Raw genomic sequence first — 22,173 nt, 5'->3', positions numbered from 1 at the left:
TGACCTTCCGGGAACGTTCTGATGTGGTCAGGGCCCACACAGTGGCCACATCCAGGATTTCACAGCGAACCTGCACGGAGCGACCATCTTCTCAAAGGTCGGCCCGGTCCAGGGATACCATCAGATCCCAGTGCACCCCGATGACGTGCCCAAAACAGCCCTCATCACCCCATTCGGCTTGTTCGAATTCCTGAGGATGCCTTTCGGTCTCAAGAATGCAGCCCAAACTTTCCAAAGGCTCATGGACTCGGTGGGACGCGGCCTGGATTTCGTTTTCATTTACTTGGATGATATCCTGGTGGCCAGCAGGTCACACCAAGAACACGTGGCACATTTGCACCAGCTCTGCCAACGCCTAAGTGACCACGGACTGGCAATCGACCCGGCGAAGTGCCAGTTTGGGCTGACGGAGATCGACTTCTTGGGCCACAGGGTTAACTGACATGGCACAGTCCCCCTACCGGACAAGGTCCAGGCCATCCGCCAGTTCCCCAAGCCCTGCACGGTCAAGGGCCTGCAGGAGTTCGTAGGGATGGTCAACTTTTATCATCGGTTCGTGCCGGCGGCAGCATGCATCATGAGACCCTTGTTCAGCCTGATGGCCGGCAAGGCCAAAGAGGTGGCATGGGACGCGAAGCCCACAGGGGTGTTCGAGCAAGCCAAGGAGGCGCTGGCAAAGGTGACCCTCCTAGTACACCCGAGAGTTGCTGTACCCACGGCACTCACCGTCGACGCTTCTGACACAGCTGTCGGTGGAGTCCTGGAGCAGCTCGTCGAGGGCCAGTGGCGACCACTCTCTTTCTTCAGCCGGCACCTACGGCCACCAGCACTTTCAACAGAGAGTTGCTAGTGCTCTACCTGGCTGTCCGGCATTTCCGGTATTTCCTCGAGGGAAGGGAGTTCGCTGTCTATACGGACCACAAACCCCTCATTTTCGCACTGGCCAAGATATCGGATCCATGGTCAGCTCGGCAGCAGAGGCACCTGTCCTTTATTTCAGAGTTCACCACGTACGTCCGCCACATCGCGGGGAAGAACAACATCGTCACCGACACACTGTCTCGCCCCTGCCTCCAGTCAGCGGGCATATCGTCCTCAGGCATCGACTACGCAACACTGGCGGAAGCACAACAGTCGGACACCGAGATCCCGGCTTATCGCACCGCTGTTTCGGGACTCCAGTTGGAGGATGTCCCCATCGGCCCGGCAGCGATTCGACTCCTGTGCGATGTGTCTACCGGCAGACCCCAGCCTGTGGTACCAGCAGCATGGAAGCGCCGGGTGTTCGACGCGCTGCACGACCTGGCCCATCCGTCCATCCGGGCATACATCAAGCTCGTAGTGGACAGATTTGTCTGGCACGGTTTGCGCAAGCAGGTCGGACACTGGGCCAGGACCTGCGTACACTGCCAGACTGCCAAAGTCCAGTGGCACGTGAAGGCTCCCCTCCAGCAGTTCCAGCCTACGCCCAGGAGGTTCCAACACATCCACGTGGACGTCTTCAGACCCCTGCCAGTATCCCGGGGTGCCAGGTATATCTTTACCATGGTGGACAGGTTCACCAGATGGCCAGAAGCTGTACCGCTGGCAGACACGTCCACTGAGTTCTGCGCCAGGATGCTCATTGCGAACTGGGTCGCCAGGTTTGGCATCCCTACGGACATCACCTCCAATGGGAGCGTAATTCACATCTGGTTTGTGGACAGCACTGGCGCAGCTCCTGGGCACCCAGCTGCATCACACCACAGCGTACCCTCCCCAGGTCGAGCGGTTCCACTGGCATCTCAAGTCGGCCTTGATGGCGTGCCTCAAGGGTCCCAACTGGGCATCCGCACAGCCCCCAAGGAAGACCTGGGCACCTTCTCGGCGGAGTTGGTCCATGGCGCTCCCCTGACAGTCCCAGGCGAGTTCGTACCGGGGTCCCGCGGTCCGGAAGAAACTCTGGCAGAGGTGCTAACGAGGCTGCGGGACAAGGTAGGGACCCTGGCACTGGTCCCGACCTCCAGGCATAAGTCCCACACCTGCCTTCACCCCTAAAGACCTCCAGGACTGTGAGTGTTTTTATTCGCAGGGGCCTGCGCAAGTCACCTCTACAGTGACCGTACAAAGGACCCTTCAAAGTGATCCGGCACGACGGATCTATGTGTGTCATGGAGGTGGGTGACCGGGAAGAGACTTTTACAGTGGACCGTCTCAAACCGGCACACCTGGACATTGAGCAGCCAGTGAGGGTACCGCCACCCCGCCGGTGTGGCCGGCCACCTCAGCAAGCCACACGGATTGGGGGCTCCACTTCCCCAATGGACGTTTCTGTGGGGGGTAGGTGGGGGCGGCCCCGCACACGCGGAACTCGAACCGGCATCGGGTGCGCGGGCGCATGCGTGGAAGTGCGCCTTGAACTCTCTCCAGGGGGCAGACCTTCCAGGAACGGCCTGATGTGGTCGGGGCCCGCACAATGGCAGGGGCTTGTGGGTAGAGTGTTTTTGGCGCGCTTTGGTGTGGTTGAAGTAAAGTTTCTGGAGATCAGCTCTCTCTGCCTCCACGTCGTTCTTCCGTAGCATGCCGTGATCAGCTACAATATTGCCTTATTATTTTGTGGTAACTTTACTTTCAGCTTGACTGCAGGGTTTTGTGTGTGCTCCAGGTACCTGACAATAAGCAGGAAAGAAATCTTGAATTTTGTGGGAAGCCTTAAGGAAGAAAATAATTTCGAACAAAGGTGGGAGTAAATCAAGAGTTAAAAAACTGCTGTCTGGTAGCTCATTAATTTTCAATCCTTCAAAAGTGAACTTCAACACTGAGAGTCATAGCTGACCCCAAATCTGTCATCACCTGATTTATGTGCACAGACTCGCACTCACACTCACTCACTGCCTGCTTTAGTCAAGATCTGATTGAGATCAATTCTCTCAGCATAATAAACAAACTCCTATCACTCAGGAATACCTCCATCGTGTGAGATGCTCTGATTTTATTTGTGTGTGTGTGTGCGTGTGCGTGTGTGTGTGTGTTTGTGTATGTGTCCCCTTGTGTTTAAAGATACTGCATTGATTGGGGGGGCTTGGTCTTCTGTAAATAGCAGAGAAGCTGTATTTGTGTCAGAACTGGAGCTGTGTTATAGTTCCATTGATATATGTGCAGATGCAGGAATGAGACGAGATATTAAGCCTACACACCAGGTTACACATCAAATAAATCTCTAGAGTATTCGTTAATTTTAAACTAAAACAGGGTTTTAAAAAATGCATCAGTACAATATTATTGGGATTATTTTGCTGATTAAAGAAAGAGGCGTTCATTCATGCAATGCCAAGTTTCTTCAACTTTTAGTTTCTAGAGAAGACATTCAGCTTAGGTTGTGGACTGCAGCCTAGGTAACTGTGTGTTTAATAAGTCCTGCAGCTACCCTAGTTAACGTAATTCTACACATATTCACAAGGTTGTGGTATTTAATCATGCATAAGCTGAATTTACTGGAATTATGTCATTATAAAATCACTGTGGATATCTCCTGGGATGCTGGCTGTATCAATGAAGGATTACAGCAGTTCAAGAAGGGGTCTCACCACTGCTTTCTCAATGGCAAATAGGATGAGCAATAAATGCTAGTCTTGCCCGAAATGCTGACGTCCCATAAAAATGAATGAACTGAAAGTAATGTCTGGCTGAGAAGGGTGTGAAAAAAATATCAGATGCAAAGAGAGACACCTGGGTGGTTTTGTCTGAGAGGGCCAGGATCAGTCAAGATCGTGGCACCCTCTCATTCACACGGTGCAAATCTGTTGGGAAATGCTATTGGAGAAGAGTGTGATACTTATTTTCAAAAAGCAAAATACTGCAGATGATAGCACTCTGAAATAAAAACAGAAAATGTTGGGAATGCTCGGCAGGTCAATCAACGTCTGTGGAGAGAGAAAAAGTCAATATCTCAGGCCAGTGACTCTTCTCCCTCCATAGGTGCCACCTCACCTGCTAAATAGTTCCAGAATTTTCTGTTTTTATTGCCAATAGTTATTAGGTGGGTGAACACACTGGAGAAAATGCAACTTCTTGGCTAAAAACATCTGCAAAGGCAGCAGCAGGCTGGTCAAATTGTGTTTGATAACTCTGCTCTGAAGTGACTTCCGACACTTTGGGCACAATGTAATTACTTGTCGGAGGTGGTGGAAGGCAGGAAGGTGAGAGACAAATGAATATTTGGGATTTTACCTCCTAAGGAAGGTGCTCAGAGCAGTGAAGAGGAGAAGAATAAGAGAAACTTTAAGGGGAAGAAAGAAGTTCCCAATGGTTGACTAAAGACAGACACAGATGGACTGCAAAAAGAATAGCACTAGTGTTGCTTCATTAGATACACTTAGATGTAATCTCAATTGCTCAGAAGTATACTTCATCTCATAGAGTCATACAGCATGGAAACAGGCCCTTTGGCCCAACTGGTCCATGCCGACCAAGATGCCCCATCCAAGCTAGTCCCATTTGCCAGTGTTTGGCCCATAACCTTCTATATCTTTCCTATCCATGTACCTGTCCAACTGTCTTTTAAAAGTTGTTATTGTACATGCCTCAACCACTTCCTCTGGTGGATCATTCCACATAGATACCACCCTTTGTGTAAAGAAGTTTCTCCTCAAGTTCCTATTAAATCTTTCCTCTCTCACCTTAAACCTATGCCCTCTAGTCCTTGATTCCCCAACCCTGGGAAAAAGACTGAGTGCACTCACCTTATCTATAACCCCTCATGATTTTATACACCTCTATAGGATCACCTCTCAGTCTCCTATGCCTACAATAAAGTCCTAGCCTGTCCAACCTCTCCCTATAACTCAGTCCCTCAAGTCCTGGCAACATTCTGTAGATCTTTTCTGCACCCTTTCCAGTTTAATAACATCTTTCCTGTAGCAGGACAACAAAAACTGAACACTACCTCATTCAATAAAGTACTTTGCCAGTATGTTTGCTCCTGAAAGAGTTGTCCTGACTTGGGAACTTGCCATGAAATTTAAATTTGTGCCTTTTATGAGACAGACATACCCCACCCCTCTGCATGCAATAAGCAAGGCCAGAATGATATATTAGCTTGTTTTACACCTTTTACAACTTGCCTCAATCATATTGAACTTTAACCTTTAAATTGCTGTTGTAAATTTCCTCTTGAGCTCCGTGGACAAGTGCTATTTGTTGTTTTAAAAAATATCTGTAAAACTAATTGTAGTAGAAAAACCGACAAGGATGAATTCTGTGGGAAATTAGGAGTGAAGTACTGAACAGAATGTTTATTTGTTAAATCAACTCTTAAAATAAGCCAATCTGTGGCACTGACTGATATCAATGTTTAATTTCACTCAGTGACATTCTGACTAACGTGTGTCTGTATAACATTCTTTTGTATGCTACCTTCTAGGCCCACTTGGCTTATAAAAATAAGCGTGGTTAAAATGCTGCATAAAGAACTGATATGGAGGTTGTGTTGCAAGGTGGATCTATAGTTTTGCATTTTTCTTTGTCAAGCATCCAAAGCTTTTCATCATCCACCCTGTTGTTTAATATGTAGCTTTTGTAAAGTGGCGTTGTCACTCTCTTTATCAGACTGCATCCGGATATAAGAGCATGCTCTCTGCATACTTCTACCAGTGTTTTAGTTGGGATCCCTCATTAAGCACATTTCTATTTATTGTTATTACAACCCCTTGGGCCATTTATAAAGTCTTAGTCTAGATAGAAGGGAGACACAAATCTTCCATCCTGCATGCATTCCATGGTACTTCAAATCTTGTACGTCAGAAGGGGGAGCAAAGGGACAGAAATCCAATTAGTTCCAGATGGTAATTCCATTTTTGATCACCAGGTCCCACCCCAAAGACAGATGCCAGGAATTTACAAGTAGCTGACAATCTATTGAAACTGGTCTCCAAGCTTTCCCTGTATCTGATTTCAGGGGATGCCTATTTAAATGACTTCTCCACTGACATTTTCTGTTCAATGGCCTTAGGGACGTCTGTTGAACAATGATCCTGTAACTAACATAATAAGACTGCATATAGCTGCAATCATATTGGAGATGACTGGATAATCCTCTATCAGTCAAATTTGGTGTTCATGCTGCTCTTAATCAGATTTGCTGTTCAAGGTTGATTTTATTTACATCATTCATATGGAACTATCCTCCACTCACTGCACTTTTCTGGAGAAATTATGCTGCTTTTATTAGGAGATGTTGCTGATATAACATCAATCCAGACATTCCTATAAAGGTAAAGGCATTCTACTATTCAAACAGCCTAAGAAGCCAAAAAGTTAATTTTATCTTTCTTTGAAAAAGGTAGTATGAAGGTTTCCTATGACCTCAGTTAATTTAGGAGTCATAACTGAGTGATGCCTTTGTCTACCCACAAGAGGTTAAGTCATGACAATAACTTTCACAGATAAAACAAAATAATTTACCTTACAACAAGCTTCAATTGTTCAATCTGAAACTTTGGTATCAAAAACTCTTTTCCTGAAGTTTTCACAAGGCAGCAATACATTGTACCTATTCCAAGAAATCCAACACAACTTTACAAGTATAATGTAAGATAGTCTTAAGGTTTTGAGAATGAAAAAAACTCTTACACAGTTAAGAAATTTGCTGTGCTATCTCCTACCAACATTCAATGAGGGCCTTGCAGTGATTCTATATGCCTGTGTTGACCAGTGTCTAATTGTTCTGCGAATAGCAATTTATCATATACCAACATCATTAATCATTCAGTCTGTTAAGAGCCATTGAATCAGTGTTTACTCCTGAAGATCTTATGGAAGAGGTCTCATCAAGATGACCAATCGCCAACTACATCTGAAGGCTGATCCTTTGATTCCATCTATCCAACATACTTTTGTTCTCTTCTTTTTCCTTCTACTTTGCCCTGCATGATAATCTTCTCTGTTCCGTAGTGTTCTGGTATCAAACATCCAAAATATGTCGTATGACGTCAAGAGAAAAAATGGCTTTATTACCCCAGAAACAAATGGTTTGATTCTCCTTACACATGGGTCTTTGAGCAATCTCCTCCAGCCTTTCCAATGAATCGGTTCTCTTTATCTTGCACTTTTGTAAAGCCCAGCTTTCTCATAAGTAAAACAACATTGGAGAACCCTGTGTCCTTTAGTTAGTGGCCTTGATAAGACCTTTATCTCTCTTTATCATGATCAAACCTGATATTAGAGGTCTCCCTCACACTTTGTAAGCACATCTCCCATTTCAGTCCATTCTAGACTCAAAGAAGTTAAAGCGTTTCACAACTTGGTCATCCCCTACTTTGAATTCTTTTAGTATTCCTGATGATATAAGCTTTGTTTTTTTAACATTTAATAACAGGCCAGCTTTTGCTCTCTTGTCCTTAGCTTCCAAAACAATATTTCTGTAATCAGCTTTCCCTTTAGACAATAAGTAGGTGACACTTGCTAAATCTGACTATACTTCTTTTTATTTTAATGTTTTTGATGCCTGAAAAATAGACATACATGAATAAATACAAGTGCTTGTCCAGGTTTAGCGCTGCTGTGAGAATAAATTCTGTTCAATAATAGAGTCAGTGGTAAATAGGGTTTACAACCTAGCAGCTCTTTCATTCCACAGAAATATTGTACATTCCAAAGCTCAACTCAATAACTTTTCATTAATTTACATCAGTTTAATGGTTCAAAAGTGGTGGAAGAAGAATTACTACAGGGCAAGCATTGACTGTGGTTCCATTCCTACTAATAAAATTGTACTCATTGCAGCTAGTCTTTTTTAAAAAAAATCACAATTTTGTCAGTGCAAAACTAATTTAAAAACAAAATTATGTTCTTTTTACAACAAAAAGAAAAATCCAGACCTCAATTCTTTCCAGTTCCAGGGCAGGTTGAAACCTGCGCACCAAGTATTTATGAATACTCAGTGTGGGCTCAGTCATTTAAACATGATTACTTTTTCAGTTGTGTCAGATTACTGTCATACACAGAATGTCCGATAAACTATAAAAACATATGGGGAACAAATATCTGTTTGGAAACGCTTGGATCACCCACACTATTGACTACTGTGCTGATGTTAAAAATAAGCATAAATTTTGCAGGGATTAAAAAATAATTATTCAGCATTTTTAAGTTCTAAATGTTTTTCCATCCTTACTCTTGGTGTGTATGTGTGTCTCTGTGTGTGAGGAAATTTTAAAACTTTTTGCATTTATTTAAAAAAAAGGCTTGATGAAATCCTGTTTTTGCAAACCAGTAAGAGTTTTTTCCTTATATCTAGAAATGCCGTCTTAATATCAAGCAACAGATGGATGTCTTTGAGCTTAGTTTAAATGAAATGGATCTGCATTTTTTTATACTGTTATTTTGGTTAACAGTTCAGTAAAGCTGAATTGGCAAAATTGTGTTCAATTACACAGCTCAGATTTCAGATACAAGCACCTTTTGTTTTGTATCTCTATTTTAGAGATAAGAGAGAAACTAGTTTATAAATGATTACAGTTCATTGCACTAATTAGATACATATATCAGTTCAAAGTGATTCCTTGTTCTTTGCATGAATTAGTTTTGAAATAATCACACTTTGTTTTAAAAAAAAGTTTCCATTGGGTAACATTTGCACACTAGTAACAAAGAAACTTTATTGTTCTGTCCTAACTTGCCTTAGCTTTGAATGGATATAATCGATGAATAGGAAATAATCCCATTTCTGTTTTGAACTTTACTGCATGGTGCCTCAAACAGATGTATGCAGTCGTCAGAAACCTTCCATTCCATCTTCAGTTTCACAAACACACTGCTGTTTCTAACTGTGGACTCCATGAATTCCTTTCGAACTAATACTAATTACTGACCTCCAACGCTTTGACCTGTCAGACTGTGAGCACAGTAGTCATTAGTGAGGAGGAATCAAACCTGGACTGGTGATGCCAAAAGAAAATAAAAGTTGTAGTTTCACAAAGTGTGTTGTTTCTAGGTGGAATAAAGTGCCAAAAGTGAATAATGATGTTATGAATGCCTGTAGTAAAACTGCTATGTTGTAAGGGTAGCTTGAGACATGGTAAATCATAAGCTAATGTCAGCATTAATTGTTTAGTCATTAAAATGCTGTAAATCTCTAGAATGTAAATGAATATGTGTTAGGACAGGAACACCAAGGAAATTTTATATTATACTATTTTTTTTCAATTATGATTCCAGTGAGGGAACTTTTTTTTAATAGTTCTTTTGTAATTCAGCCAATCAGTGATGTTACAACTGTTAGATCATTAATGTAGGCTTTCCATACAGCTCTTTGTGTCCTCCTTCAGATCTGATTAAGTGTATTTGGCAGTGTCTGTGCAACCTCTGAGCTCAGTATTGGTCTGAATCACTCACTCAAATTCTGATTAATGCTGTTTCATATGGAGCCTGTGAACAAAGAACATAGAACATTACAGTACAGTACAGGCCATTCAGCCCACAATGTTGTGCCGACATGTTATTCTGCTCTAAGGTCTATCTAACCCTTCCCTCCCACATAGCCCTCCATTTTTCTATCATTCATGTGCCTACCTAAGAGTCTCTTAAATGTCCCTAATGTATCTGCCCCCACAACCTCTGCTGGCAGTGCGTTCCACGCACCCACCACTCTCTGTGTTAAAAAATCTTGCCTCTGACATCCCCCTATACCTTCCTCCAGTCACCTTAAAATTATGCCCCCTCCTGTGAGCCATTTTTGCCCTGGGAAAAAGTCTCTGACTGTCCACTCAATCCATGCCTCTTATCATCTTGTACACCTCTATCAAGTCACCTCTCATCCTCCTTCTCTCCAAAGAGAAAAGTCCTAGCTCACTCAACCTATCCTCATAAGACATGCTCTCCAATCCAGGCAACATCTTGGTAAACCTCCTCTGCACCCACACCCTTCCTATAATGAGGTGACCAGAACTGAACACAATACTCCAAGTGTGGTCTAACCAGAGTTTTATAGAGCTGCAACATTACCTGGTGGCTCTTGAACTCAATACCCCGACTAATGAAGGCCAACACACCATATGCCTTCTTAACAACCCTATCGACCTGCACAGCAACCTTGAGGGATCTATGGACGTGGACCCCAAGTCCTCCACACTGCTAGGAGTCTTGCCATTAACCTTATATACTGCCTTCAAATTCGATCTTCCAAAGTGTATCACTTCACACTTTTCCGGGTTGAACTCTATCTGCCACTTCTCAGTGAGAACTGTGCTGGGTGCAGAACAGGAGGCAGTTTGGGCCTCCAAGACCCTTGTGCAACAGCACCAAGTAGGTCAGAACAATGAGCTGTTATAGAGGTTCAAGCTGCCTTGAGGGGAGAACAACTTACAACGCTTTTTAGTCCATGACAACTTTAAATTGTTCCAGAGTGACCACATAAACATAAGTAAGAACAAGCTGCACAGTGGAACAGATAATAAAGCCACTGTCTTGCTGTGCCAGCAACCTGGGTTCAATCCCAACCTTGGGTGCTGTCTGTATGGAGTTTGCATGTTCTCCCCGCAACTGGGTGGATTTCCTTTGGGCATTCCGGTTTCCTTCCTCATCCCAAAGACATGCGGGTTGGTAGGTTAATTGGTCAATGTAAGTTGCCCCTCATGTGTATGTGAGTGGTAGAATCTGTGGGGAGGTGATGGGGCTGTGGGGAGAATACAATGGGATTGGGGTAGGACTGGTGTGTATGGGAGCTTGATGGTCGGCATAGACTCAATGGGACGAAGAGCCTGTTTCCATGCTGGTCAGTTCAAGAACCTGATGGTTGTAGGATAGTAGAGAAACAAAGGACTGCAGATGCTGGAGAAACTCGGCAGGCCAGGCAGCATCCGTGGAGAAAAGCAGACGTTATTTTTTCCTCTCCTCCCCTCCCCCTATGGGGTGCTTGCCTCCTTACCTTTGACCCATCCCCTGGTGGATCTGCTCTCCCCTCCTCCCCTGCACCTGCCCATCACTATCTCTCACCTGTATCTACCTATCACCACCTTGTGCCCACCCCGCCTCCCCTTTTTTGTCCGCCTATCACTGCTCTGTTCTTCCCCCCTTTATATTGGGCTTTCCCCTTTTCCTATCTTCAGTTCTGAAGAAGGGTCCTGACCCAAAACGTTGACCACCTGCTTTTCTCCATGGATGCTGCCTGGCCTGTTGAGTTCCTCCAGCATCTTGCTGCTTGTTCGTTGTAGGAAGGTAGCTGTTCCTGAACCTGGTGATGTCAGACTTCAGGCTTCTGTACCTCCTGCCTGATGGTAGCAGCGAGAAGAGGGCATGACCCCAATGGTGGGGATCCTTAATGATAGATGCCACCTTCTCGAGGCAGCACCTCCTGTAGATGCTGTTAATGGTGGGGAGGGCTGTGCCTGTGATGGACTAGGCTGTGTCCACTACTCTCTGCAATCTCTTGCATTCCTGTGCATTGGACTTGCTGTACCAGGCTTTGATGCAACCACTCAGGATACTTTCTACAGTGCATCTGTGGAAGTTTATTAGCGTATTTGGTGACATGCCAAACCTTAAGCTTCTAAGAAAGTAGAGGCGCTAGTGTGTCTGTTTCGTGATTGCCTCAGTATCACCTTACTATTTGATGTTTTTGCTTTCAAGACTATCACCATTTATATATTTCCACTTTTATTTATCAACAGCTCTGAAAAGGTCGTTTGAGATCGATGAGGTGAATGACGAGCCTCCATTTTCACCTGTTTCTCCACTGAGCTCGCCTTTCTCTCCAGGTCCAACAACGGTACAGTCACCCAGGCTCACTGAAAGCTTTGCACCTTCTCCGTCCTCTTATCACACAAGGATCAACAGGAACTCAAGCACCGTCCCAATCCCTGGCTCTGTCCAATACAGGAAGGTCTCTTCGAGCCTTTCTTTTAATCAAGGCTCCAAACCACTCCCTAGGGTCAATGGAAGTCCAGCAGGCACATTAAGTTGTGTCTCCTCTTTTCAAAGCAAAGTAAACCCCAATGGTTTTGCCCAGTCCTCCAGACCTGATGTTGATGATGGTCTGCATGGCTCTACATCTAGTCTTATATATCCCTCAAGGTTAAACTCTGTGTCAAGTCCACTTCAGAGTCCACTGGGTTGCCATGATCCTGGTGTTAAGGCAAACCATGTGTCATCTCCGGCTTTGAAAAAATACTCATCGCAGGGCAATATGTTCCATTCTGAAGTGGACCGACCTGTGACCTCTGTGAACGAAGGTGCAGTTAGTCATGGTTCGATGCCATCCCTTGATCTCCACATAGCTGAAGACCTTGCTCTGGAAGGCAAGGTGTCATCCAACCTAATGCACAAATCAAGTGTACCTCCTTACTCTGGGGTACGGTCTGTGCTGGCTCAAGGTATTACACCAGGCCACAGTCAACGAACAGGGCAGAGAGAGCCATGGATTGCCGCGACTGGCACCTACTCCAGTTTAAGCATGAAGCCTACGCAAAACCTTCGAGAAGTGAGCTTTGGGCCAACTAATTCCTTTTCCAACAATGTGGCTGACTCCATATATAAAGCTCAGGAGAACCCAATCACAAGCCCTGACCCTCCTGCAAGAATTCTCCCAAGACCACAAACTGTCCAGAATGCATCAACTTTGTCGCCGATCACCCTGACCAGATCAAAGCCAGCTGTCTCCATGACTTCCGTACATCAGTCTGGAGACTTGCTGCCTCCTGCCATCAATGCAGAGCCCCACTCGGTATCCATGCATCAATCGCCCCAGTTCAAGGCAGTGACCCAGCCGCTGATGGTTCAAGTCCCTGCTCCTGCTCACTCCCCCTTGCCTCACTTGCAAACTAAACTCGCACGGAATTTTGCTTTGAATGAGGATCCAATGTTGGCTCTACAGACAATGGAAAGTTCAGGCCCTGTGGCCAAGAGAAATCCTTCCTTCACAAAATCGGATGATTTAGGAATACATTATCTCAACACTAGCATCAGACTGACGGACAATATTTATCATGATGGAAAAAGAGAGGAGGAAGTTCAGGATCGATCTCTGGAGAAGGAAGTTAAGATGCATTTGAGGCAGCAAGGTAAGATGTGTCCTTCTGAGTCAATTTTACTAAACATGTAATACACATCAAATTGCTTCATTCTGAAAGCACAAGATCTTTGACAACCTTAAAGTTCTTTAAATGCATTTCAGGTCACACATTTCGAAACAGAAACATGTTTATTGATGAAGATGACAAGTTAGGTTAATGGTTTTGAGAATGTCCAGTAAGCATCTTTAGTGTTCAGTGTCATGGGGTAATAAGATATAGTTAAAACCTTACAGTAGCCTCAATACAGAGAGGATGACAATAGCAGGACTGAGCTCAGCGAGGATTTGCCCTGCAGTCAAAGACTTGCTGACACTTGCTCTCAAGGTTCACACTTGAATAATGGACACTTGGGTGTGGGAGTAGAAGCGGGGGTGAGGGGGGAGATGGGAAAGGGGCGACACGGTAACATTTGACAGATAAATTGATGAGAGAGAGTAGAGCAATCTTGTGTTTAACTCTTGAAATTACCTTTGTAAACTTTTGAGATGGCCTTTCAAAAAAATAGAACTTATGCCTTATTGGTCGAAATTTTAAATTTATCATAAAAACTCTAGCAGTGAGAGGCCACTCTGCCCATCTCAAGGGAGGGTAGAAGGCAAGCTTCTGCTCAGAACATAGGCTAAGTTCAAGGTGAAGGTTACATGGGAGCATATTTGAGGCAATGCAGAAGGAAGTAATAAAAAGAAAATTACAAGTATAGTTATATATTTAATATAGTTAGTGCTGGTGAGTGAGAGATGGCAATAATGAGGGGTGGTATGAATGGTGAAGGGTCAGGGATGGGTGATCCTGTGATCTGCTTGAGGAGCTCAGGAAAACAAACTATTTCGGAAGTACCAGTACCTGTCCCGTGCTAAACTGAGATGAGTCACAATTTTTGCACTTCAAGGTACAGGCTGATAGTATTGGAAAAATACATGATATCCAGAGAAACAAGGTATCAGGCTTTCCCATGCATCCTCGATAAGCAGTGAATTATTGTCAGATTCTTCCTCCAAGGCGAGTGTTATGTTGCCCCTCTTTTCTGATTGCAGGCTTGTAATAAATATATCATGTTCAGAGATGATTTGTCCATGGGTAACATACCTCACTGGATGTGCATGCTGCAACTTGGCTCCCTACGTACTGCTGGTGATTATCAGAAGGAGCTAACCTTGATTGCCAGTGTGCATATATCAGTTGCCGCCTGACATTTCTGGATTTGTGCCCAGCAAACTTCAAATTCTACAGTTTAGAACTTAGAGGAAGAAAGGAATCTTGCTCACGGCAACCCCATTAAAATGGAAGCAAAGCAGATTTATCAGAAGGGAGCAGAGTTTGCTCAGAACAGATCTTCTTTTGAATGCATTCCTTTATGTAATTCATTAATGTTTTCATGTCACAAATATAGTGGAGAAAGTATAATCCCCAAGTATTTTTCAATCTGAAGAGAAACAGCTGAGTGGCTGGCCATTGTTGGTTTGTGTCTATCTTTTATGTGGTTCTAATTTGTGATAATCACTCTTTTTACTGGCTTGTTTACATGAGGTTGATGTTGCTGGTTACATTATCTTGGCACAAATAAGTATTCACTCATTATATTCATTAATGTTTTATGCAAAGCTTTGGGAGATTTTTAGCAGCCACCTTTAACAAATGAATATTGTCTTTGTTGCCAAAGGATTTGTGTGAAATGCTTCATTTAGAGATGTATTGGTATTGGTACTGGTATTGGTATTGGTTTATTATTGTCACTTGTACCGAGGTACAGTGAAAAGCTTGTCTTACAAACCGATCGTACAGGTCAATTCATTACACAGTGCAGTTACATTGAGTTAGTACAGAGTGCATTGAAGTAGTACAGGTAAAAACAATAACAGTACAGAGTAAAGTGTTACAGCCACAGAGAAAGTGCAGTGCAATAAGGTGCAAGGTCACAGCAAGATAGATCGCGAGGTCATAGTCCATCTCATTGTATAAGGGAACCCTTCAATAGTCTTATCACAGTGGGGTGGAAGCTGTCCTTAAGTCTGGTGGTACATGCCCTGTTTTTAATTGCCTCTTGCTACAGTGGTGAGTTCTGGACTGTGGAATGCAGAGGCAGTAATGAGATGGGGAAGATCTCCCCCTCACAAGATATTGAGGATGAATTTATACAATGATGAGGTGCTAAAACAGTCAGAATTGTGTTGCCTGGAAACATGTTGTTATTCAGTCCTGTTGATGCCAATGGAGCTAAATCTGGGCAGAGTGTACAACAGGAGACTAATGCCTTACCTATTGTGTCATGCCCATTTTCATGCCCACAATTCATGCCCATTTCACCCTTGAGGTCTCAAAATCCTTGATCAGAGGCACCCAAGGCACTGCCAGACATCTAACAACCAACGCAAAAGGAAATGGATGTCATCGTCAGGAAATGATTCTGTTTACTGGAGAAAAGTGTGGGGGGTCCTAAAGATACGACTTTAAGCATTTAATCTAATTATTGCTTATTTTTAATACTTCTTACATCGGATTTTTCTGATCAACAAGAGCTGAACAAGAGGAATTAAACATCACTTAACAGGAGTTCTCTCTCCAATTTCTTGTCCCCTTACAGAGGAGGACCACATGTTTAGTAGAACTAAGATTGGGAACAGAGCATAGTGTGTTTGAAGTTAAGGATCTTTTGATGGCAATTGGGAAAAAACACTCTGGCATTATTTAATTACTCACTGGTGGCAAGGGGAGACAAGGCCCATTAAGTACTCCAGTCCCACTGGGTTTGGAATAGCTGACACAACACATACTAGGGATTGAACTTGTGGGCACTCCTGTTCACTTTTGTGTTTTGCACTTATTCATTGATGTGAAAGAAGTAGTTCAATAGAAGCCAGCGATTTAGCGATGATCTGGTGCACCGTGCCACTACAAGCTCAGAAATAACGGCAATTTGTCTTAATTTATACCTAGTCATTCTCCAGAATTTCCTTAGATTTAGATCCCATTTAAATAAGTTCTTCTTCAATAGTCACTTGCAGTAAATCATTCCACATTCTAATAACGCTGCATGAGTGTTTTTTCCATACATCGTCCTTCATTCTTTTGGTTATACTTTGCCACATGAATGATAGAAAAATGGCAGGCTATGTGGGAGGGAAGGGTTAGATAGATCTTAGAGCAGGGTAAAGTGTCAGCACAACATCGTGGGCCAAAGGGCCTGTACTGTGTTGTAATATTCTATGTTCTATGTTCTATGATCTATGCTTTCGTCCTCTCCCTCCACCTCCCCACCCGCATTTAGGGTCATAGAGTTATATGGCACAGAAAAAGACACTTCAGCCCATCAAATCTATACTGACTATCAAGCATCCATTAAATGCATTAACTGATCAACCAGTAGAAATAGAACCATCCACTTACCTGTCCCAATATCTTCAATCTCATTATTGTACCCGCTGCAACCACTACCTCTGGCAGGTCATTCCATGTACCTATCACCTTCTGTATAGATAGAGTAGACAGGCAGTGGCTCTTTCCCAGGGCACCAATTCTCAATACAAGAGGGCATGTCTTTAAAGTAATGGGTGGGAAGTTCAAGGGAGATATCAGAGGGAGGTTTTTTACCCAGAGAGTGGTTGGTGCATGGAATGCGCTGCCTGGGGCGGTGGTGGAGGCAGGTACATTGGTCAAATTCAAGAGATTGTTAGATAAGCATATGGAAATAATCTTTCACAATTTACCCTCTCAAAGGTTTTCATAATTATGAATCATCCTCTACTCTTTTCTGTTTGTTTCCTTCTTAACCTTCTCTGTGAAGAAAGCTCCTGTTTTTTTTGAGAACTTTCTTTACAACTATCATCTCTCCAGTGGTTTTATTTGATTGAATCTTCTACAAAGCCATTTCATGGCATCAGTAATTTGCAATGAGGTTCCCAGAGCTGCGCTGAGGGCTCAAAATATGTCCTGAAAATTGCACAAATCCAACAGTGTCCACTCATTTATATATTTGTCTTCACTATATAAGACCTGAATTCTATTTCCTTTCTTATGCACTTTTTATTTTACAAATAATTCGTTGATCTGCTTCTTAAACAGTTATCATAAAAAATAGCAGAAGGAGGCCATTCAGCCCATCGTGCCACTTTGTTATACTAACCCATATTCCTTGATTCCCTGAATCTAATTATCTATTGATCTCTGTCTCAAGTATGCTCAGTAACTGCACCTCCACAATCCCCTGTGGTCGAGAAGTCCCTACCCTTTGGAATTTCTTCTCATCTCAGTCCTGAATAGGTGATCCTGTCAGAGTGTGATCTGTAGGCCTAAATACAACAGGCAGACAAAACATTATCCCAACATATACCCTGTTGGTGTGTTTATTTTGTATGTACTAACTTTTGCAACACAATTTACTGAGCAGACATGCTGTTCATTTTCTCTTCAGTGGCTTGGGTTACCACATCTGCAGTGGTTAACATTACAACTGCTGATAGTGTGAAGCACCGTCCAAGGGTTTTCTTCCCTGTATAGCAGGTGGGAGGAAACACTGGCAGAAAAGAGCATAAAACAAGCAAATGGATTACAGTTGCACAAGTTGTGGCAAACAATGTAAAAGTCAGGAGCAGGTTGCTGCATTTCTATGATAATTGAGGCATGGATTTAGCTTCAAGTTGTGGGTCTAAGCATCCAGATCTCCCCATCCACAGAGATTTAAAGGACTGCTTGAACTTCCAGAAATTGGACATGCGTACAAGCCCTTGTAGAAGTGGCAGTGCAGCATTTTGAAGGAAAGTTCGGAATGTAACTACCATCCAGGATAAATGTCTTGTTTCCAGGCCAACAATAAAACCTTCTGGTATTGATCTATGGTGGGAAGCATGGAAGTTTCTAGATTGGATCTGCAAGAAGCGCAGCCACTAGTGTCACTAAATGGAATGATGACATTCTAGGAGTTCTGCAGAATGTGACTGAGATGATCAATCTACCACATTCTGCCTCCTTTACAAATCTGACAGTGATGCACTCCCTTTCCTCAAGAGCATTCGACCAGTTAACTACTTCTTCTTAGACTGTCCCTCGGGTTTGAGGATAACTTGCTTCCACTTCAGTTCTGAGGAGTGGAAGATGCCTGAGTGTGAATTACTTTAATATAGTTTGGCGATTACACACTAGCTACCACACAGGGAAGGTATTGGTTTATTATTGTCACTTGTACCAAGGTACAGTGAAAAACTTGTCTTGCATACCCATCGTACAGGTCAATTCATTACACAGTGCAGTTACATTGAGTCAGTACAGAGTGCATTGAGGTAGTACAGGTAAAGACAATAACTGTACAGAGTAAAGTGTCACAGATACCGAGAAAGTGCAGTGCAATAAGGTGCAAGGTCACAACAAGGTAGATCGTGAGGTCATAGTCCATCTCATCGTATAAGGGAACCGTTCAATAGTCTTATCACAGTGGGGTAGAAGCTGTCCTTAAGTCTGGTGGTACATGCCCTCAGTCTCCTGTATCTTCTACCTGATGGAAGAGGAGAGAAGAGAGAATGACCCGGGTGGGTGGGGTCTTTGATTATGCTGGCTGCTTCACCAAGGCAGCGAGAGGTAAAGATAGAGTCCAAGGAGGGGAGGCTGGTTTCTCTGACGCGCCTGGGCTGTGTCCACAGCTCTCTGCAGTTTCTTGCAGTCCTGGGCAGAGCAGTTGCCAGACCAAGCCGTGATGCATCCAGATAGGATGCTTTCTATGGTGCATCGATAAAAGTTGGTGAGTGTCAAAGGGGACTTACTGAATTTCTTTAGTCTCCTGAGGAAGTAGAGACGCTGGTGAGCTTTCTTGGTTGTGGCATTTACGTGATTTGACCAGGACAGGCCATTAGTGATGTTCTCAACCCTCTCGACCTCAGCACCGTTGATGAGCATGTACACTGCCCCCTTTCCTGACTGGCTCTTTTGTTTTGTTGACATTGAGGGAAAGGTTGTTGTCATGACACCATATCACTAAGCTCTCTATCCCTTTCCTGTACTCCGACTCAATGGTTCAATGGCAAGGAAATTGCCATTGCTCCAAGTAAGCTGTGCAAAAGAAGGATCTATAAGTTTATTGAAGCCATGAAAAAATATCTCAAAGAGATGTATTCCTTCCACATTTTCTCCCAGAGGTGGGTAATGTTGCACTCCCCCGCTTGGAACTCTATCTGGCACCTCCGCTTACCTTCCTGTCTCCTTGCCACCTCCTCCACACTGCCTCACAATTTGAAAGGATTTGTTTTTTTTTGAAAACAGCGGATGAATATTTTGAAAATGTGTCATCACTGCAGGCTTACAACTCAACAGCATAAACCAAATGGACTGAATCCTCAGCTCTGCGTACTTGCCTTGTCTTGTTAATCTCCAGCAAGTCTCTGTTCTTTTTATCAGACAATCAAATGAGTGACTTTCTGGTTAAGATCTTTATTGATTAGATCCTATCATCTCCAGAACTCATCGATGCACCTCATTTTGTTGAATTCGTTTGTTTTCTCTACCCTCATAACAATTTGTCTTTGGATAATTCAGCAGCTGGACTGATTTCTTTCTTCTGCCATCATAATATTATGAGGTTATCTCCACGAGCAAGCCGTGACGTCAGGGGCACAAAAGTACTGATGGGTTGTGATAATGTAAAGAAGTTACTTGGCTAATGATCCTGAGCTCAAGAGTTTAGTTAAAATACAGCTTTAACTCAGAGGGTGGTTGGAAATCTGGATCGTACTGTGGAGTCAGACACTCTCACAACATTTAAGAAGTATCTCGACGAGCATTTGAATTGCCAAGGCATTGAAGGCTATTGGGCAAGTGCAGCTAATAGTATTAGTATGATAGATAGTTGATGGTCAGCATGGACATGGTAGGTCAAAGGGCCTGTTTCTATATTGTATCATATCTGCACATAACTGTAATTTACAAATACTAGCTGAAGTATTGATGACTTTAAAGCTGCTGGATTGTCATCAGAACACAACCAGCTTCACAAAATATCCCTTTGCAAAGGATATCTGCTGCCCTTACTCAGTTTGACTCCTTACTGCCCTCCCCCACCCCAAAATGGCCTAAAAGCGACAAGCCGTCTCTAGCGAAAGAAGGAATGGGCAATATCTGAGAGCGCCTTCAATACTTGTGTCCTGTGAATGAACAAAAGATAAGATCTTTATTAGTTACATGTACATCGAAACACACAGTGAAATGCACTTCTGGCGTAGTGTTCTGGGGGGCAGCCCGCAAGTGTCGCCACGCTTCCGGCGCCAGCGTAGCATGCCCACAACTTCCTAACCCATACGTCTTTGGAATGCGGGAGGAAACCGGAGCACCCAGAGGAAACCCACACAGACACGGGGAGAACGTACAAACTCCTTACAGACAGTGGCGGGAATTGAACCCGTGTCGCTGGCGCTGTAAAGCATTACGCTAACCGCTACACTACCGTGCCTGCCCAAAAACAATGCAGAACGACTTGTAATGTTTGCCCATTTAATTCATAAGCCTACTTCACTATTGTTATTCTGTATGTGTCTTCCCTCAGTCTTGGGAAAGGACTTGGCCAGACAGACAAAACCAGAAATGTGACCATTCACTAATTGAGCAGGTGCCCCAGAGATTGCAGTGTCTGTAACCAGAAATTCTGTGTGATACAACCAAAGGTTTGATTTCCAGTGCACAGCCCTTCAATGCATGGTGTCTGTTTTCCCATTTTGCTACACAGTTTGAATACCACCACTGCTTCGCTTCACAAAATTGATCCAGTTTAATGTGAAGGAAATTCAAAATATTACGCTTCACATTGACCTTGGCATCAAGATGGTTAAATCAATAGCTTTTTCTCCAGATCACCTGTTGACAATGATGTCAGGATGTCAGCACAAAGCTGACCATATCACTCAATCAGATAAATATACACATGATAAAGTAGGTGCACTTTGTTCTGGCATCAATAGTTCTTCAATTGCATTAATCTGCTTACTACTCTTTCTTCTTAGCATCTATGTAACTTTAATCCTTAAAATAAATTCTATTAGGTATTTTAGCCAGCAAGTCCCCATAACACATTCACCTTTTAGCTTAAGTATTTCCAGATGCAAATTACAGAATGGTCATAGCGTGGAAAGAGCCTAATGAATCCATAATGGCTCCATGTAAAACCATTCCAGCAAGCCCCTTCCATGTCCCCTTCACATAGCTAGCAAGTTACTTATTGTCAGGAACTTATTCAGCTCCTTCTTGAAAGCTATGATTGAGTCTGTCTCTTCCTGGCAGTGTATTCTCGACCCTAATCACTTGTAATGGAAAAAAGCATTTTCTCATGTCACTTTTGATATTTATCCCAATCACCTCCATCCTCTGTTCCTAGATCCTTGATCCAATTATCAGAGGGAACATTTTATCTCTATGTACTCTGTCTCTACCCTTCATGATCTTATATACCTCCATTAGATCCCCTTGCAGCTTCCTCTTCCGAAGAGAACAACATGGCTTCTGCAGTCTATCCATATAACTAACATGATTCCCTCATCCCTGGAATCATGTTAGTAATTCTCTAAAGCCTTAACATCTTTCCTTAAGTGCAGCACCCAGAACTGAGCACAATACTCCAGATATGATCAAACCAATCCTTCATAAAGTTTCATCAAGACTTCCCCACTCTTGCATTCGGGGACCCAATATGCTTTTTTACCCACAGTCTCAACCTGCCCTTCCACTTGAACGCTGATCATATACCTCCAGGTCTCCCTGTTCTTGGACCCCTTTTAGGATTGTGCCCTCTGCTTTAATCACCTCTTCTCATCTTTCCCACTAAAATGTAACACGTCACATTTGTCAGCGTTAAATTTCATCCACCAGGGGCCTGTCTAGTTCTCCTTGGAATCTATTACTATCCCACTCACAGTTCATGGTGTCTCCAAGTTTTGTGTCATCTGTAAATCTGGAAAATGTACCTAGTGCACCCAACTCCAAGTCATAATATATTAAGGAAAACAGTATTCCCAGTACAGTCCTCTGTGCGACTCTACACTTGCCCCTGCTGCCCAAAAAACAACCTCTCACTACAACTCTCAGTTTTCTTTTACTTAATCAATTTTCTTCCATACTTCTATACAGCCCCTTTTACTCTGTGAGCTTCAGAATTGAT

The 22,173-nt window shown here is 43.5% G+C and overlaps 1 protein-coding gene across 1 annotated transcript in view; it reads left to right on the top strand.

Annotated features, from left to right (window-relative positions):
- Positions 1–22,173, top strand: part of septin12 (septin 12) — a 353,537-nt gene that overhangs the window by 26,369 nt on the left and 304,995 nt on the right. Inside the window, exon 2 of the mRNA XM_052021383.1 lies at positions 11,646–13,034. Within this exon, the coding sequence (XP_051877343.1) occupies positions 12,161–13,034 (874 nt within the window). The 5' untranslated portion in view covers positions 11,646–12,160. The remainder of the gene's footprint in view (positions 1–11,645; positions 13,035–22,173) is intronic.

This window comes from Pristis pectinata, chromosome 8 (assembly GCF_009764475.1).
Source record: "Pristis pectinata isolate sPriPec2 chromosome 8, sPriPec2.1.pri, whole genome shotgun sequence".
Classification (NCBI taxonomy): domain Eukaryota; kingdom Metazoa; phylum Chordata; class Chondrichthyes; order Rhinopristiformes; family Pristidae; genus Pristis; species Pristis pectinata.
This window is presented reverse-complemented; position numbering and strand designations above follow the sequence as displayed.